The sequence below is a fragment of the Euprymna scolopes genome, chromosome 30 (genome assembly GCF_053919585.1).
Source record: "Euprymna scolopes isolate OS-2025 chromosome 30, ASM5391958v1, whole genome shotgun sequence".
NCBI lineage: Eukaryota > Metazoa > Mollusca > Cephalopoda > Sepiida > Sepiolidae > Euprymna > Euprymna scolopes.
The window spans coordinates 102,727,505-102,748,307 of record NC_136511.1 but is presented as its reverse complement, the minus strand read 5'-3'; the positions used below and the strand labels follow the sequence as shown (position 1 = coordinate 102,748,307).

The following is a 20,803-nucleotide window of genomic DNA, read 5'->3' as shown; positions in this document are numbered from 1 at the left end:
ATAAATTCCAATGTGAACAAATATGCTACAGCCCAACACCCCACCAAGGTTGCTTCTCTATAAATCTGGCTCTTATCACAGTATCCCCTTATGCTTCAGTGGCAATAAGCCTTGTTTGGGATGGAGGTTTTATAGCCGTTATATTTTATTGGAGTATTTTTTCCATGTAAGCTAATGGTTCTACGCAAAGTGAGGGATCCAATGAAAACACTTTGCGTAAAAGCATATCCCAACCAACTCACAGTAACACAGCACTCTTATTTTACATTAGACAGCAAAATCTTTTCTTTTACTTGTTTTTTTTTTTGCTTGTTGAGCAAAGATGTGAAATAAAGTTAAAACATGGTTTTTTTTGTTTTTGTTTTTTTACATAGGCATCACCACTTATCAAGGCCCAGAGACCACTCAAGGATAAGGGTTAAGAGTTTACAGTAGTCAATTGGACAATATAGTAATTGTTAGTAATAGAAATTAGATAAATTTGTTAACTAAGTGGAACAGCTCATCAAGAACTTGTTTACGTTGGACTTGAAGACAACCAGATTGTAGTCAGCTGGAAAGCAGGAGAACAGAAGACAGTTCCACAGGCATGCACTTCTAAGAAAGGAGCTTTTATCATGGAATCTACGTTTAGGTTTAGGCACAGATAAAGTGTGGGGGGAATTATTGATAGTGTTTTCAGCTAGACGAGTGTTTCTTGTGAAAGTTTGGCGAGGGGGGACCATAGATTGAAGCTCAGTCGAGCACTTGCCATGAAAATAACGATAAAGCAGAGACAAACTCGTAACAGCTCTTCTGTGAGATAGAGGTTGCAGAGAAGAGAAAAGGACATCTCCTACGAGGCTACGAAGTCTATTTTGAACTCTATCAAGGCATGTTAGAATAAACGTTAGAATTTACCTTTGTGAGCAAATGGTTCTATTCTACAACCTTACTACACCTGAGAGGATGTAATATCTGGGTGGATGATCTTATGAAAATAGAACAAATATTACACTACCCTCTGCGTGAGAATTGAAAGATAATGATAGTTTAGTTTTCCATTCAGACAGAGAGCAAATCTCCATTAGTAACAAGTCGCGCATGCAGGGCCCCCATCCACGAGTGAAAAATTTACTTTCACCATGACTAATGTTTGTGCAAAATTTCAAAAAATTTAAGGAGTGGTTATTAAGAAAAGTGCAAACAAATGAACAGACAAACGATTTAGGGGCAATTTTACCCCTATAATGGCCCCTAAGGAGCAACCAGAATTATCCCAGAAAATCCGTTCTGGCAAAAATTTACTTTCACCATGACTAATGTTTGTGCAAAATTTTTTAAAATGCAAGGCGTGATTATTGAGAAAAGTGTGAACAAATTAACAGATGAACAGAAGTGAATTACTAGTAGTGTTGGAACGATTAATCGGAATCGGAAAAATCGGAAGATTTGAAGGTATCTGAATCGGTATTGGAAAAATTGATGCCTATTTTCCGATGCCAAAACGATTCTTTTGTCTTTTTTTTATTTGATTTTGTTTAAACCAAAATCTTCCATTGCTGGTAATAATGATAAAATAATAAATATTTATTAATTTTAAATTACCAGCAAAGCTAAAATCGATAGATTATCTCCCACAAATGTATTTTGATGTTTAGGAAAATTTATGCATATTTAATATGTGTTTTTACGAAAATCAGAGGAAATAACTATCTTATAATTAAATAATTAGAGATTTATAAAGAACTAGAATTGGTAATTGTATTGGAATTGGGAATTTAGCACAGAATCGGTAATTGTATCAGAATCGGAAAAAAATATTGGAATCGTCCCATCACTAATTACTAGGTCCAATCGCTCCTTTTATTACTCTTTATTCTTATACAGACATAAAAAGACTTATTTTGCCATTAAATTTACATATGTGTTTGCGGTATGTACACACACACACACACACACACATAATGCCTACTGGAGAGACCTACTAGACACTATCCTCGAGTGTCTAATGTCTCTCTGTACAGGGGTTTGTCAAAACAACCTGGCATGAGGATACTTTCTCCATAGAAGTAAACCCTAAACAAATATTCAAAATCACATAGTATTCGCTGCCCAAATAAGATCTCCTCACTATGGCTAACCCACATTAGCTTTTATGAGGAATGGTGCACCTTCTCCAAGTGATGTTACTTCAAGTAAGAGCCACCAGACTAGATAAATTCTTATCCTGGAATCCACTAAGACCAAAATCAAAGATATACTACAACATATGAAAATGGTTGATTGGGGAGAGGAAAATTATGTTTGCAATTTCTTTACTCAGTGTTTGAGAGATAAAGAACTTAAATGAAACATTCGAACATCTATGTATCTTATATAGAGTTCAAGTGTTAGCCCCAGGTTATGGGCCCCTTGACTTCTGAGAACTTCAACTGAAGTAAAATAAAACAAAAAAATAAATTAGATAATGCTGAAAAATAGATGCTAGGTAAAATATTGGGTTGGCCAAAATGTTCATTTTTCAGTGTTATCTTTCTAGTGTACTAAAGATAGTTTTATATTCCTATTTTTCAAATCCTGTATTTGGTGTAGTGATTATGTTGATGTCATCGTGTAATAAGCCTCTGAGCAGAAGAGTTCTTACATTTTTGCTTGTATTTCAGGCCTTGAAATGGAAGATCAAGCAGATCATTACCGATATCTGATGCTTTTTTACTACAGAAAAGGAAAAAGAAATTAACAGAAACCTGCATATGTCATGTATGGACAGAGTGATTTTTCAGTGAGAGATGCTCCTCGCCCTGGCCAGGCCAAAGATAATCAACAGTGACCAAATGAAAGTCATAGTTGACCAAAATTGGCATTTGACAACCAGACAAATCCACACATTCTCAAGATTTCCTAATCAAGCATCATCATCATCATGACAGGCTCCTTGCCCAGACCAATTTGACTCTTCCTCTCCAGAGTTTCCTGTCTTCCATCAGCTGCCTTAGATCTTCAGGTTCACAGTTGGTGTTGTATGCTATTTGCTGGATGTACGTGGATCTAGGTCGTCCTTTGCTTGCGCGTCCGTGTCGTGGAGTCCATAGCCATACATCACTGACCAATTCATGCTTGCTCCTCAGACAATGACCAGCAAATCATACGTGTCTTTCTCTGATGGTATTAGATATGGCAGGTAGGTTGCCATAAAGTTGCTGCTTCGTGGGATGATTTTGCTAAGATTTAATACTGTTCGTAGCAAACGGGTGTATGTGCAATCTAGTTTTCTTTCCAATTTTTTGGTGAGTGTCCACGTTGTAGCACCGTAAACAAGGACAGACTCTACCACTGCCCTGAAGAACTGCCTTTTCAGTTTGTTAGTTAGTCTCGAAGTCCATACTGAATTCAGCCCATTCAATGTGGGCTATGCTTTTGAGATGCGAATTCCGATATCTCTCTCCATGGAAACTATGTTGCTGCCCAGATACGTAAACTCAGCGACTTCTTTCAGTGTTGATCCAACCAAAACCCTGATCTCTCCTTTCACATTGAAAGTCATAAACTTTGTCTTATCCGCATTGTGAAGACCAATGTCATTTGCAGACTTTTCTAGCTTATGTAACAGTGTTTGCACATCAGCAGTGTTGTTCGCAATCAATTAATCAAGCATGAAAAATAAATTACATAAACTTTGTTATGTTTCTAAACTTGATGTTTGAGTTCCTTCTTCAAAAAAAAAAAAAAAAAGTAAAAAGATTTATTATGTTGCCATCTAATTTACACACGGTTTGTGTATGCATGCACAATGTAAATTAAATGATGCTGAAATAAAGATACATTTTTTCTTTAAATGCTGAGAGACATTAATAAATATTAGAGAATAGTTAAATCAATATAGAGTGAGAGAGCAATAGAAATACGTAGCTAAGAAAAGGAACTAAAATATTTTAACATCTATTTCATGTGATTAAAGTATATAAAAACACATTGATTAAATCACATTTGTCTAAAATTTAAAGTTTAAGCTTAAATGGTCATAAGAAATTTAAATTCAAGGAATCTTGCTTAATTGGGATATTATGACTAAGGATTAAAGTCAACGCAAATCTGAATTTACAAAATGGAGTTGTCCATACTATACCCCTCAAAAAAAAAAAAAAAAAAAACACTTTAATATACTGCAAAGAAACTGAAATTTATGGAATATTTATTACTTGATGTCTAATATTTATTGTTAAAATTTCACAAACAAATAATTGTACTTTAACTTTAATGAAGTTTTCCATCCACTTTTTACCTTCTTTGCAGAAAACTAAATTAAATCAGATATAGCCACATTTGGATCAATTGTGCCTATCAGCTGTGTTCCAAAATGCACAATGATTAGTTTAGGAGTGAATCCTATGCATGCAAATATATAAAATACCTAATTTTGTACATAAATTGCAATACCAAAATATGGGTATGATATTCCAATGGTCCCAATTGACGTAAATAATTTGTTTATGACATACCACACCAGAGACCTTTACAAGTGCCACTCACTTGCCGTTATTCATGAAAATGCCTGCAGACTGCTCTTAGCCTACCAACCTAATGGGGCATTCAATGAAATGGTGCTTAACCAGTTTTACTTTAGAATTGCACAAAAAAAAACTTTATCATGTACTTACCTATAAGTTAAAAAAAAAAAAAGAAAAGAAAAGAAAAGAAACTGTACACCAAAATTTAAATTCATCCAGTAGTTTTGTTTTTAAAAAAGTAAAATAAAATCATCCTCATGCAAACTTTGGAATCTATTCTTAACATGGACAAAGTGAGAGATTTGTTGACTCAAAGTTTGAGTTAGGTCCCTTTGGCATTAGCTTTAATGAAGGTGAAAAATAGCCGATGGAGAATTCAACAATCAAATTTTTTTTTGTTTTGTTTTTTACAACAAAATTGCTGGATGAATTTGTGTAATTTCTGGTGTAATCATTTTTTTTTTTTAACCTAACATGCAAATATATAATAACATTTTGTGCTACCTTATGTATTTTCTTTTCATGAGCAGTTTTAAATATGGAGGTGAAAAACTGGAAAAGTGCCGATATTTTCATATTGGTTTTGAAAGAGGATATTTTACTAATTACTACTGTTGGTAATTATTAAATTAATTTATTTGATTTCATATATATTTAATAGTTAGATTTATTTTTAATGCTTTTTAGCCCCAACCAAGGTACTGTGTGACTTTGACGAAAGGGGCTACTATTTGGGACCAAATCTACAGGGACACTATGTAGAGTGTTGAACATCGAGATGTCTGTCCACATTTCACTTGAACTACTGCATGTCAGTACAGTCAAGGAAGCAGGGACCTGGGAGGAAATTCCAAAGTCTAGCAATTTGAAGGAAGAAACTATTAGAATAGCAGATTTCCCAGCATCTAGTGATCTCTACAGTATAGGTGTGGCATTTTAATGCTGGTTGGGTTAATCAGAGGTATTTACATCGAAGACACACAAGTGCTTCGAGTTTGTCAGAACACATTCCATTAAAGTACTTGTAAAACAGATACAGGGATGCAATATTTCGGCGATGAAACAAGGGGTGCAGTTTGATTGATAGTGCAGGAACTATTAGGTTGGAGATTCTTTTTTGGACCATGTCTAAGAATGAGAAACTAGTGGCAGAGGCACCAGCCCAGATGTAGCAACACTATTCCATGCATGGGCGAATTGTGGTTTTGTAAAAATATAGGATACTCTCAAGTGTAAGTAATTTTCTCGAACAGTAAAGAGAGCTCAGCAACTTTGGCAATGTCTTCAATGTATTTGTTCCAATTCATATTTCCTATAGATGTTAAGCCAAGGAGTTTGCACAAAGAGGTAACATTATTTTAGGTAGCATATTATTAGTCATAGCAGTTGAGAAGGTTCTTGTAATTGTTAAAGGAACAAAGCTTAATGTTACCATTCATTTACATCTCCATTCCACTACAGACTGGAGGGCTTCCTCTAAGCTCCATTTGTTTTTCTCTCGTATATGTCATAGTTATGTTAACATTTTCATTATTTCTAAAAACGAGATGCACTTTGCAATAAAGGTGGATGTATTCATGAGCAATGTGCATTAGTAATGCTTAGAAATAAATGTAAAAGTTGAGGTGAATGTTTCAAAGCAATACAAGGGGAATAACTTCTGGTGTCGCAAGAGTTACGTCCCCTGGGGTGATCAGAGATTTTTGGTAAAAACAGAAACCTGTGTTTGTTTTTTTTTCTATTTCTTTTTATCAAAACCCATTCTGCTGTCCCGTCATGGTAGCAATCTATATTTAGCACTTGTTAATTATTTCATATACTAAATACGACAATTGAGTTATCTTGATGTTTCATACCTAGGCATGGCGGCCTAAGGTGACCTTTAGCGATGTTGAAAAAAGTTTACTAAGACTGGCGAGTAGTAATTTGTTTTGTTTTCCTAATTAAATAAACCAAACCAATTTGAACTTTTAAAACAAATTAATTAAAAAAAAAAGGGGGGGTATAACTGAACTATAGTCAAGATTGTCTGCTCATTTTTACTTCCGGTTTATGCTCAGCAAACGAAATGACAGTGACAAGCAAGATATGGTCCTTCTATTGATTACTGATCTTCCTCTCAGACAACGTGAGAGTCCCATCCCTGTTTCCCCGTGTTAAGAATGGAGTTCTTGTTCGCCTGATCATGTCTAATTATTCAGTCAAATGGACAGCAGAAACTGGAAATCAAATAAAGCAAATTATTAATCGCCAACCTTCGTAAGATCGGGTACTTTTCTTTTTAGCTTATCACCAGCGTCAAAGTGCTGACGTCACATTAGGCCGCCATGAATAGGTACGAAGTTTCAATATTACCAATTTTGTGAGGTTGCCGTTCGGCTGTCGTTAATAGTTTCCGGATTTTAGAAAACTAGGGGAGCCGATCTAATGTTACAATCAGTAATCACCTTGTTTGCAAACAGGTCATTCATTTTGCATAGAAAACGAAGGTCAAATGTGTTTTAAACGAAACAAATAAACGAACATTTTCTTTAGGAAAACGTGGAAAGTAACGCAAAAAACCTCATTATTCAAATTTATTTGTTGTTTTATATAATTTTTTAAATGATCAGGAGCGACCATGTACGACGACACATTAACACATCTTTTAACTTTTATTATTATTATTATTATTAGTAGTAGTAGTAGTAGTAGTAGTAGAAAATTCGGTGCTTGTTAAGATAGAGTCGACAGATCGATTTTTAAATATGTGGTTTTAAGCAAAAACAACAGGACTTAATTGTCATGTCGAAAATAGTAATATATCCAAAAATTACGAAAATTCATCGAATAAAACAACTGCTATCGTGGTTTTAGTAAAACAAAACGTCTATCGCTATAGGTTCCAAATGTCGGAAGCCAGAAGAGAGATAAGTATGTCCCCTGTATTCATAATCTTCATAGTGTTCACATCTAGGGAAAATGTAATTTTCGGGTTTGTATTACTGTACACATAGATTCGAAAAAGTTATCAAAAAAAACAAATATATAACAAATAAATGTTAGCAAAGGCAAGATAAGTTACTTTTCTACCAAACTGGATATATTTTTTGTGTTTTTATTCAATGTAACACGTTTATTCAGCTCGAAAAACATGCAGTACTTACCGATGTATTGGAAAATTCAAAATGGCGCCCAACTCTCTCTTTAACACGGTAAGTTTGGGAAAAGGTGTTATAAATAATGAACTAGACAAAATACTATTAAAAAAACACCGAATATATGTCAACTTATGTCACGGTAATATATATTGAGCGAGTTTCTAACAGTATTTTGTCTAGTTTATGATTTATAACACCTTTTCCCGAACTTACCGTGTTAAAGAGAGAGTCGGGCGCCATTTTGAATTTTCCAATACATCGGTAAACAATGTAATTTATCTTGCCTTTGATAACATTTATTTGTTATATATTTGCTTTTTTGACAACTTTTTCGAATCTATGTGTACAGTAATACAAACCCCCAGCTCCCCAAAATGGGACACTCTGGATAGGAACGAAAATAAAAATTGCCTCAGTCACGAAGGACTTCTCCACTGAGCGAGAGAAAAGGTTAAGTGCAGCACAGAACATATACCACACTGTGATCTTGTCCCAAAGGCATTCGTGGTTCTAAAGTGAATGAAATAAGTTTACCGGGAAAAGATACTACTCTAGATAAGAGAAATATGTTTTAAAGGGAGATAAGTAGAGGAATTTACGGTGAGACTGAAATGCCTGAGTTTTGGGGGTATTTTTTCTGGTCAAAGAGACTGTTTTTAGAATTATAAAAATGCTTTCGGGCCTTACCTTTAGTGTGAACCTTTCTAGAGATCGGTAGTGGAGTAAAAAGGGATGAAGTTACAGATGCTGAAAGCAGGGATCGAACACGTTTCAGCACGGCGCCAGCAATGACAGTGTTGACAGTAGACATGTTGGTTGTTTGAACTCGCCTAACAAAAAAACAGAGAGTCCTTTCTATTAGTCAGTTCTACCGGAAGTACATAGCGGAAGTGAAGAGATTGGCCAATCGGAAGTTTCGTTAGTTGGGTGTTTTTATTTTTTTCTTCTTTAAAATAAGAACAACAAAAAAAAAATCCATACTGTTTTGGGTGTTTTTCGGGTAATTTCTTTCTTGATTTTAAGGTAAACATAACGGAAGGGTAAATAAAAAAAGAACCCACCTGGAAGAAAAAGGTGTTTTCTTTTTTTTTTTTTGCGTGTCGGATCGGATAATGCCTCGGAATATTATTGACCCACCGCCACCCGAAAACTCCCATCTGGCTGGAATGCCCACCAATTTATTATACAATGGATCTCGTTTTAACGGACATCAAAAAAGCAAAGGAAATTCCTACGATGTCGAAGTTGTTTTACAGGTAAAAACAACACATGATTTACGTTGTATAAATTCCACCTTATACACTATTACGCGTTTATTTTTTCTCTCTTAAATAAACATTACTTCAATTATATAAGGATAACATTGATGACACAGTTTTTTTAATTAATAATAAGTCGCTAATGTTTATTAAAACTTACCTTCAAACTTACTAATTTGTTATGGACTTTCGACTATACTTTTGGGGTATCAAATATATGCAAATTGTGTGTGTGATTAGGTGGTCTTCAGTTCCATAATTGTTATTAGTTGAGCAAATCTATTGAGATTTTGTGCTGAAAAGAGCATTGGGTCGAAATTTTGGAATGTCGCTGCCAGCCAAATAAACTTATATGAAGTTATGATGTGTACATGGACGTTCCAAGTTTTCGATGGACTCTTCAGAGTCAAATCTAAATACAAAATTGCTCTGCTAATAACAGTGATAATATTGAGCACTATCAAATGATATATACTACATTTCTAACTAATAATTGTAAAGTAATACAATCTATAAAATACTGAATTAAATTCATTATTTGAACTTTTTTTTTTCTGTTTTGATCTTATTGTCACAACGTTTCGGTCGATGTAACCTTCAGATGTATTTTGTCGAACTCTGAAATCTGTACGGAATTTCGAACGGAGTCCTTTATTTATAGATTCCCGAGTTCCACAAGGTCAGTTGTGAGAATAACATTCAAGATAAAAAAAAAAAAAAAAAAAGTCTGACGAATTCCTTTGGAGAATGAAACGCAAACATTTCTGTGTAGTTCACTTGCCTTATGCCATGAAATCAAAAGATTTCTGTTAAATCATACGACTATACTCATTCGGTGTGAATTCACATCAAATGATTATGGTCGTGTCTATGTTCAATTACACACACACGTGTATATTTTTATTTTGATTGATGCTATAGATCAGTTTGATCTTCCATCGATACTTTCGATTTCACGGAAACACTGGAAAGTCAGTCCAAATTCTTATGTTAATGCAGTGTTTGCGAATTCCATACAATGAATCTTGTAATGTTTTCAAACTTTATTTTCAAACTCGGCATGAATTATGATTTTAGTGTTAATATGTTGTCAACTTCAGTTCTTTATCGTTCCATGTAACTGCGTAAAAATAAAGTTACTTGATTGGGTTACGTGAATTTTGGAATATGTTTTCGTTTCGTCACTGGTACTTGGTACGACGTACGTACACAGAATGTTCTTTATTTTGGTGCTTTTAATATAGGGGGAATTCTGAAGAGTTATATATATAATATCTATATATATATATATATATATATATATATATATATATATATATATATATATATTCATAGTCTTATTCTAATTGATGACACAAGTATTAGTTTAGTTTTGTTTTGTTTTACGGTATATCAACCATTTTTCGGTCGAATATTTAATGCCAAATCCAGTAATTTTATAAAAAGGTTTTGCTTCAAGTTCTTTATATCTTCAAATATTTCTCCCTTTAAATCTTTTCTTTCTTTTTTTTTTTTTTTTTTCTTGTAGAGGAAAATTCTTTTGGACTTTGCAGAACATGATCGAGTTTTGCAAAGGGGAAGTTTAACATCAGTGCTTGGTACGCATTAAGGTCAAGAAGCCAATATCTTCAGGCAGCCTGATCTGGTAGCCCCAGAGACACAAATATTGGCATAATAATAATAATAATAATAATAATAATAATGCGATATTTAATTTAGTTGCTCACACGTCCCTCTTGCACTGAATTTTTAACCTCGTCCTCTCTCTCTCTCTCTCTCTCTCTCTCTCTCTCTCTCTCTCTCTCTCTCTCTCTTTCATATATATCAATGACAAAAAGTCTATATTCCAAGATGTTGTTCAGCTTACCGTTTATTTCTTTCAGCATGGTGAAATGTTTAGCACCTGTTTCACAGCACAGAAACAATCATATAATTATTATGTCAATTTTTTACTATTTTCCTTATGAGAACTTGCTGGTAGTAGTTGTGTGTGTGTGTGTGTGTGTGTGTGTGTGTGTGTGTGTGTGTGTGTGTGTACATATGTATATATATATAAAAATTACTACCAACCATTTCTCGTACTAAATCTAAACACAAATTCCATGAAAACAGCTTCTTTCTGAAAACTGCTCGCCTATGGAACTCTGGTCTGCTTCCCAGTTGACTACTACAGTATGGTCATCTTCAAGTCAAATGTAAACAAGTTCTTGATGTCCTTCTCCCTAAAATAATCAAATTCTACCTAATTTCTACCACTAACGATCCCTACGCTGGTGTTTCAGTGACCATCTTACACACAATAACCTTTATCCTTAAGTGGCCTTTGGGCCTTGATAAGTGGTGACTCCAATGTAAAATAAATAAATAAAATTAGCAGGAATAATTTGTTTCAATAAAAGTTGAATATAAATTAAAACTAGAGTTTTTACTTGATTACTGTCACTACAAACCATCAAATAATTTGAATTTTAAAAATCGGTTTGTTTTATTTATTTTTAATGTGTCAATTCGAAATGGTCTAAATTACACTTATAACCATTTGATACAAAGAAACTGTTCACTGATGACGACACACAGCTATAAATTCAGAATAGGGGAATGTGAGCAAAAAAATTCAATATTGTCAATAATATTATAATACCTATTTACTATGCCTCCCCACGAGACAGAGTTAGACACCAGGGTCGTTTTTTAACGTGGAGAAAAGGTACAAAAATAAAAATTGTCTCAGTCGTGAAGGATCTCTCCTCCACCGAAAGAGAACAAGAAAACGAAGTGCAGCATCTGAAGAACAGATACTACACTTTGATCTTGACACCAAAAGGCCAAGAATAATAACTAGCGGGACCTGTGGAAATTCCACCATGGACTCTTTCATATATAATATATTGATGTTGGCATTTTGTGGATGTTCAGCATAAATGGAGACACCCTGATATTATTGCAGCTCTTTTGTTAAAACTGCAAAGTATTTATCTAAGCTAGCAAGGATGCCCTGTGTAGGCCAGTCATAAAATATGCTTAAATATGATATTTTAATTTATGCAGATTTCGTATATATTATTATAGTCAATTTTCTATCGATTCTTATATATTAAATTTGTGATTTTAAAAATAAAAAAAAGATATATCCATATGACTTGGGTACATCAGCTTGAATTGAAACCAAAACCTATGAAGAATTCTTGGTAAAATTATTCATTACAAGAAATGGAAGGTCATAACAAACAAGTCACTCGGAAGAAAAAAGATGTAAGTGTGACACACAAAATAACGCACAGGCCCGCATATTATTAGATAATAATAATGCAAGACAAATGTTTCACAGTATGTTTTGGCTTTAAGATAGCTGCCATTGAAACAACCAAATTATAGTTTTATAACAATTTGGTTCAATTGATAATTTAATGATCAAACAATACTATCATAATATAACCTAATTATTATGGTATGTTTTGGTCATTAAATTACCTAACCAAATAAGATAATGTTGTTTCGTTACTGGTACAGTTTTTAAACAAGAAAAAGTCAAAAATGTCTGGTTCAGAAGCAGTACCAATACTGTTGTTTCCATAGCAGTCATCTTAAATGTAACCATTTTAGCTTTGATTTTAATTTTCATAATTTGGTAAAACTGTGGTTTAGCAGCTTGTACATAATGTGACAAAAAATTTGTTTATAGGAGATAAATATTATCTTGTTTTTGTTAAATATTAGTAAATGAAAAAACCATTTCGAGGTAAAATCTTTTTAGTATTATATGAAATGTGTACAGATGCTAAAATAATTGCTAGAAAAAAAACAATGAAGTCTTCATACAAACGGAAGTTACAGTAATGGCAATTATTTCAGCATATGTACATATTTCCAACATTACAAGTATAATATTAAATAGATTTTAAATACAAATGGCTTCTATTTTGCTAATATTTAACAAAAAACAAGATGAAACAGTTATTATCTATACATAAGTTTTCATTGAATTATATTCAGGCCACCAAACTGCAGTTTTACCCTTAATTTTAAAGTTTTACCCTTATTTTAAAGGAAATGCAGTTGGCATACCAATAGGCAAAAAAATATTCTTTCTATGTTTGATGATCATCTCAGTTTGCTGATTTGAAGCTAACAACACTGGAGCAGTTTTTCTTGATTTCTGCCGACACCATACCAGAATTCAGCAGCTAATTTAGTCAGCCAGTTGGTGTTACTGTTAGTTGTAACTTTGTTAAGGTTTGAGATTATGCAGATAATATTGAGCTACTTACTGAAACATTTGCTGATGTTCAGTTGGTAATTAATGAGCTACAACATGTTGCATTGCAGATTGGAATGAAAACAAAGGCTTCGAAGACAGAAATACTCGCTGCCCTCTTTGCCTCAACAGACAAAACCCTCATCGTCCTCAATGGTGTTTCTGAAGAAGTTGAGTGTCAAATATCTTGACACTATTATCACAGTCACTGCTGACATGAAAGCACAAATTTACTTTGCATATCATGCCTTCTGTTGAGTCAATTCCCAGCTCTTGTTATTATTCTAACTGTGCACTCGATAAATGCGAGGGCTCAGGTTAGGTTCCAAGTTAGTTTTGTCATCAGCTAAGTTTTTCTTTGTCCACCACATTGTTTTCTTTTTCTTTTTTTTTTTTGACAACCTGGTGGGGACACCGAGGTAATTGCTTCATAGATGACCTCTCTTGGTTTACAGCAAGGGACATTATTTAATCAGCAGAGACGTCTTGTGATAATGATTTGTCGGAGGGAATTAATTTTGCAGCAGAAACAGTTTTTTTTTTTGTTTGTTTGTTTGATTTTTTTATTATTGGAATCCTTTTGAGATGAGGCTTCATAATTTCTGTATTCATTTTTTTTGCAGACTATTATCCTCGTCTTCATAGTTATTGTTTCATCAAGTTTGGCCAACTCATCTTCTTTAGGTGATTAACCATGACGGGATAGGAATGTTGAGTCTCATAACTTATCACCCAGTAATTACTGCCTTCCATAGTTGTTATCTCACTATGTTTTGGCCAACTAATCCTCTGGCCTGTTTGGGTAGGATTGAAACTGGTATCTTCAAACAATGTTTACCTGGAACCATTGAGACTCAAGCAGGCCAGAGGATTAGTTGTCCAAAATGTGGTGAGACAACAACTATGGAAGGCAGTAATTACTGAGGATAAGTTACGAGATTCAGCATTCCTATCCCATCACGGTTAATCACCTGAATCTGACCCATAAGTTACGAGATTCAGCATTCCTATCCCATCACGGTTAATCACCTGAACCTGACCCATAAGTTATGAGATTCACCTGAACCTGACCCATAAGTTACGAGATTCAGCATTCTTATCCGATCATGGTTAATCACCTGAACCTGACCAGAGGATGAGTTGCCGAAACGTGGTGAACAACAACTATGAAGATGAGGATAACCGTCTGCAAAAAGAATGCACATACTGTTTTATTTACCTTGACAAAAGGCAGTGGTGATCAAAAGTTTATACTCACCTGATGTTTTTCACTCATTAGTCAGCACTCGCCACAAAAGGGGGTCCGTTCACACACAAGTGCTTGGTAGATCCTTACTTTGGTGCTTCATCTTATCTTGGATCCTGACCAGAGCCAGAAATCGAGTCATACTTTCTGCCAGCTACATTCTCAACTTTTTAAACTGTGATTAGTGATGCCTATTTTCCAGTGTAAGGAAATGACACTCTCCTAAAAGACCTACAACATCAGACCTTGGCTAGCATCACAAGCCATGCCAAGACATTTTTCAAGCATTCTGCGCTTACCAATATGTATCTTGCCAAAAGTTAGGAATGGATGAAGAAAATTTAGGAAACTTCTACCATTAGTAACAAGCAAAGCGTTATTGCTGTTGACCAATGAAAGAGTCTATCAGACCTGTGTAAAACTGTGTAATGATGTATGGAAGTGAAACCTGGCCAGTGAGGGTTGAGAATATGTGTTGCATGGTGAGAAATGACATGAGAATGATACGAGATTGGTGTTTAATGTGAGTCATAACGAAAGGCTTGACCATTTCTCGTGTATATGCATGATTTTTGTCTCTTCATGACTTGCACATTATTACCTTCTATTGCTACTTGTAAGGAATGGATATCCTGCGGATTTTAGTATTTATCAAGTCAGTCCCAGTTAATGGGCAATGAATCCGAGTCTGCCCCATTTTAGTGGATGCAGGATCCGAGTCTGTTCCATTTTTAGTGGGCGTAGGATCGGAGTTGGTCTCTGTTAATGGCTGACTTGGTTTATATTTGAACACGTGCCAACATGTAAAACAAATGTTAAACGGTATATGATCGTTGCTTCTCCTGTTCTCATCGCAAGGTACAGTTAACTCTAATAGGGCTTATTTCTGAGAACTGTTACATCGGATTACTTAGGTTTCAAGAGCCCCAGAAAATAAGCAAAATAGAAGGGGACTACTTCAGTTCTACACAGATTGACTTTAGATGTGCATGGCAACAAACACATAATAAATTCAAGTTTTTGTGTTTTGTCAGAAGGTCGATATAGGGAAAGATTTCTTTTTTTCTAGGGGCCTTGAAGCCTTATTGATCCATTACGGCCAGTCCTGACATTGCAAATTATCCCTATCATTCACGAAGGAAGGGAATATAGCAGCTGTGTTAGGAGTGTGATGTGCTGTGTGGAAGTGAGAGTTGGGCCCCCACCTGATTCTCATTTGCCCGTCTTCAGCATAATTACAGAGCAATGACCACATGGATGTGCAATGTTGAATCAAATCTAGCCTCTGTGTGTTTTATCTTTTGCTAATGTTTTAAGCAAATCTAACTTCATGCCTGTTTAGCTGTGGTTTGATCATGGCATTAAATACTTTTCAAACTTTGACTAGTTAATGAAGAGATTGAAAGATCTGATAGCTATCTCCAAGAAGGGGGAATTATGAGAAGAGCAGGCTGCACACTTGGGTGGCTGATAAAGTGAGAAGGACTCTCTCTCTCTCTCTCTCTCTCTCTCTCTCTCTCTCTCTCTCTCTCTCTCACACAGCTGACAAGATTTCAACTAGAGAAGATGTGTCTGGCAGCGCTCCTCAAGTTGAGAAAATTTCTTCTCAACCATCCTCCCCTTTCTCTCTGATTATAAAAGTAGTTGTTGATGGGCAGAAGTTTGAAGCACATAGTATCAAAGCCAGCATGTCTCTAGAATCTATTCTGGATCATTCATCAGAATCCATTCAGATAACTGCACCATCTAAAGCAACACTTTTGAAGAGCATTAATGATCATGACCTTTCTGATTCTGTTTCTTCTGATGTGGAACACATTGTGCAGTCAGGAAAAAGTGGCTCATTATTCTTAATACAACTAAAAACATGCTCCCCTCCTTTCAACACCAATGCTTGCATCTTCAAGTTGAAATGGATGGCTATCTCTTCAAGAAGGCCCCATTTTAATAGTAATCTTTTAAGACTGACTTTCACTCAAGACCTTAAATGGAAAACTTAAATAAAATCTGTTGTTGTAATTGCTGGAAAAATGTATGGATCATTCTACTGCCCCAGAAAGATCTTGCGTCTTAAGCAATCCTCTGTCTTTATAAAAGCCAGATACGTCTTAAGATGGAGTACTGTTGCTAAATTTGGGGAAGTGCCGCTTGGAGCACTCTTTCTTGCCTTGATAGAGTTCAAGGTCAATTTCGAAATCTAGTGTAATATAGTCTGAGATTTTGAAACATCGGTAAATATATTTGGGTTTGTGTGTGTGTGTATACATAACTATGTACAAGGGGTGTGCAATAAGTAATGCTCCTGACCCACTTCCAGTTGACTGATCTAGCTGAAATTTTGCACGTGCAATGATTTATATCTCTACAGGTTATGTGGCAAATTACAGCTCTGAACTAATTGTGGTTTTCGTTTTACAGGTGTTTGAACTGAGTCAGGTGTGAAATGGAGCCTGTTGAATGTCAAGCAATGATCCGGTTTTTTGTATTTGAAAGGACACACACCATAGGAGACTTTTGATGAAATGAAAGAAACTTATGGTGATAATGCCCCATCATATAACCTTGTAAAACGCTGGCATCGTGAATTCAAACATGGCTGGAAGTCTGTGGAAACAGCTCCCAGACCTGGTCGCCCCCTCCTTCTGCCATTGAGGAGGCATCTGTGCGTCAAGTTGAGGCTGCCATTTTGGAAGATCGGCGCATAACTATTCGCCAAATAGCCCAAGATGTCAAGATTAGTACAGGGTCTGTGGAAACTATCATTCATGACCATTTGCATATGCATAAAGTGTCTGCCAGATGGATTCCCAGGTTGCTCACACCATTCCAGAAGCGAGAATACGTTGAGGGCTCGAGGATGGATTTGGAGATGTGCCAAGAAGATGAGTCAAAGTTTTTCAAAAGACTGATTACACAGGATGAAACCTGGGTCCATCATTATAACCCAGAGACCAAAGCCCAGTCAATGCAGTGGAAGCACTTGGACTCACCACCTCCAAAGAAGGCAAGGGTGCAGCCCTCTGCTGGCAAGGTCATGCTCACAGTCTTCTGGGACCAGGACGGAGTAGTGATGACAGATTTTCTGGCAAAGGATACCACAATTACAGGAGCCTATTATGCTTCACTTTTGAAGAAATTAAGGGAAGCTATCAAAATCAAGAGGTCGAGCTAGATCAGCAAAAGTACCCTCCTCCTGCAGGACAATGCTCCGGTCCACAACTCGCATGTCGCCAGATCAGAAGCACGGGCATGTGGTTATGAAATGCTCTCCCATCCTCCCTACTCTCCTGACCTTGCACCCTCTGATTTTCACCTCTTCCCAGCGATGAAGTTGTTTTTGAAAGGAAAGCGTTTCCCAGATGATGCACCCTTGATTTCTGAAGTCACGTCGTGGTTGGAGGACCAACCTGGGGTGTTCTACAAAAACGGTCTCCAGAGCTGCATCAAACAATGGGAGAAATGCATAACTCTGGGTGATTCCTATGTAGAGAAAAGACTAATAACTGTGCCAAGTTTCGTTGCTCTACTGCTATGGGAAGTGGGTTAGGTGCATTACTTATTGCACGCCCCTCGTATATTTGTATATCGATTGTCTAGTGCTTATGTACATGTGTGTATAACATTTAAGGGACTATTCACAAGACATATACACATTGCAAAACATCAAAAGGGACAATGCCTTCTTGTCTGATAGGTTCCATTCAGCCAGTTCTTGGTTCACCTGTTTGGATTATTGGACTTGGGGGAAAAAAGATCTTCAACTTCCCCAAAGAAAATGACCAATACAGAAATCATTGATAAAATAATGTTTACATTTCTTTATTCCCTTTCTTCTGGAAGTTGTGCAAGCACCGTTTTTATTCACATTTCCAGTCTGTTGTACTTGTCGGCTCCAAAGACCCAACTCAACTAACTCTATCTCCACATATCATTCTAATATCTACGTCATCTTAAGTGACTTCTATGTCAGACTGCTAGAGGTCAGACCTATTTTTAAATTATTACTAATTGAATCGTTCTAAACCCATTTTGTTTATACTATTTCTCTAGACATTATCTTTCTAGTTTAAATAAATATATAAGCATTTATTTCAACTAGAATTTAATTTAAAATAACCAATTTATCCTAGGCTAGCAAGGTTATCTGGCATCATCCGGCATTGCTTATGCTATACTAGTAGAGTGTACCCTCTTGTCTTCCCTACAGCCTCTTTCTCATAGAAAAGATGTTGCTAGTCTCTCTTTCTTTACTCTATCATTATTTTCATGGTAGGAGCTCAACTGAGCTCTAGTCTCTTGTTCCCTCTGTAAAACATTCACAATAAAAACTCGTCTATCTACAACCACTGTAAGTAATTTTGCTTTCTTTGTCTGTGCACATGGATTTAGGCAAAACTTTATTGAGAGGAGTTTCTTTCCTAGAACTGCCAGTCTCTAGAACACAATAGCATGAAGCTGGTTCCCAACTGACTACAACATGGCCATTTTCAAGTCCACTATTAAGAAATTTTTGTTGATTCGTCCTCTTAAATAATCAAATTCTGCCCTAGTTCAACCATCTTTTGCAATCTTCAAGGTGTTTCTCCCACTATTCACCTGACACAAACCCGTTAACTCTTTCCCTTGAATGACCTTTCAACCTTTATGAGCAACGACTCGTTCATAAATTTAAAAAAAAAAATTAAAAAATAAGCTCTAGAACAGATTCTCAACCTTATTTTGTGGATCCCATATATACACATAGAATTTTTTTTATAATCAAATATTGGTAATAAATTCGTCTTAACAAATACATTTACCATGCTAGAAAATTCCTCACACTGAGAGTATCCTTTACCTCTACAAAGCTAATATTCGCCCATACATGGAATATTGTTGCCATATCTGAGCTGGTTCATCTACCATTAGTCTCTCCTTCTTGAACAAGGTTCATAAAAGAGTCTCTAATCACTGTCAACTTAACTCTGCGTATCCTTCAGCAAACATTCGCATCTGTGGAGACTTCAGTGTTCATCATGTGGAATGGTTAACCCACTCAAAGAAGACCGATGACAAGGGGAGGTTCTGTCATGATTTCTCCGTTACTTATGACCTCACTTAAATTGTTTACGAACCCACCCATGTGCCCGACACTGACGGCCAGTATGCAAGTCTCCTTAACCTTTTTCTCACAACTTGCTCTGAACTGTGTTCATCTTCTGTTCTATCTCCATTGTGATCTTCCGACCACTCTGTTGTATCCATTAAGATACAAACGGAATGTAATAGGTCCTCAGATGTACCTCACCATCAGACAGTATATCGATACTCTATGGCTGACTGGGATAGCTTCTGTACATTTATATCAGATCTACCTCTGCGTTCCATGTTTAAAAAGGATGTGTCCTCTATAATATCAGACCTAACGGAATGATTAATTGTAGGTATAGACTGTTTTCTACCTTCAAAAAAGTTCCAGCAAAAACCCAACAGCCAGCTGTGGTTCTCTCCTGAATGTGCTGCTGCCATTGCGCACAGAAATCACTTTTTCCATTGCTAAAGCCGCTTTCAGGACCACTAGCAACCACTGTAAAAAAGTAATAAAGAACGCAAGAGAGTTGTATGCTCAGTCTGTCAAGTCCAAAGTAGCTGAGAAGCAGCTTGGTTCCCGTCAGTTTTGGCAAATAGCAAACAGAATTCTGAATAGAAGCGTGTGCTCTATCCCAACTACCATCAATGGACCTGAGGTAATCTCGTCAGCATCAGACAAAGCCAAACTCTTTGCCAAGAACTTTGCAGCTAATTCTACCCTTTACGATGAAGGCCATCAACCCTCAGTATTCCCTCGTGTATCTGATAACACGCTATGCGACAGACAAATATTTGTACGTGATGTTGCTAAGCTAATCAAAAACCTTGATTCCAGTAAGGGAACTGGCCCTGATGGCATTCCAATTATAGTGCTCAAAAAGCTTCAACCAGAACTAGCGCCCATATTTATAAAGTTATTCAAGCATTGTTTTAAGGAGAAATGCTTCCCAACACCATGGAAAATCTCATCAGTATGCCTTGTATTTAAGAATTCAGGTGATCGTTCATTTCCCTCTCAGTACAGGCTAATAAGTTTCCTGTGCATCATGAGCAAGTTGCTGGAATCTGTGTTAAATAGAGAAGTAATCAACCATCTCAGCAGAAATAACCTTCTTACTGACACAAAATATGGTTTCCGTTCTGCTAGGTCTACAGCAGACGTGCTTAGTTATATCTCATAGGATTAGCGAATCTCTCGATGGAGGCTTCCTCTCTAGGGCAATTGCTCTTGACATATCAAAGGCCTTTGATAGGGTATGGCATAAAGGTCTACTTCACAAGATCTCCAGCTATAGTATAGCTGGAAATGTCTTCTCAATTATTAAATCATTTCTCTCCGATAG

At 35.9% G+C, this 20,803-nt stretch overlaps 2 protein-coding genes across 6 annotated transcripts in view; one reads left to right on the top strand and one right to left on the bottom strand.

Moving 5' to 3' along the window:
* LOC145254922 (ATP synthase mitochondrial F1 complex assembly factor 2-like) overlaps window positions 1-8,487 on the bottom strand; it is a 38,671-nt gene extending 30,184 nt beyond the window's left edge. Inside the window, exon 1 of the mRNA XM_080113893.1 lies at window positions 8,318-8,487. Within this exon, the coding sequence (XP_079970019.1) occupies window positions 8,318-8,441 (124 nt within the window). The 5' untranslated portion in view covers window positions 8,442-8,487. The remainder of the gene's footprint in view (window positions 1-8,317) is intronic.
* Window positions 8,466-20,803, top strand: part of LOC145254923 (glucose-induced degradation protein 4 homolog) — a 72,966-nt gene continuing 60,628 nt past the window's right edge. For 4 of the 5 annotated variants that reach the window (XR_013863843.1, XR_013863842.1, XM_080113897.1 and 1 more), the window contains exon 1: window positions 8,468-8,886. Coding sequence is in view for 3 of the 5 variants with exons in the window: in XM_080113897.1 (XP_079970023.1) it covers window positions 8,743-8,886 (144 nt within the window). In the remaining 2 variants the exon portion in view is untranslated. Of the gene's footprint in view, window positions 8,887-20,803 lie in introns of all 5 variants that reach the window. The other variant, XM_080113895.1, reaches the window with a different exon arrangement.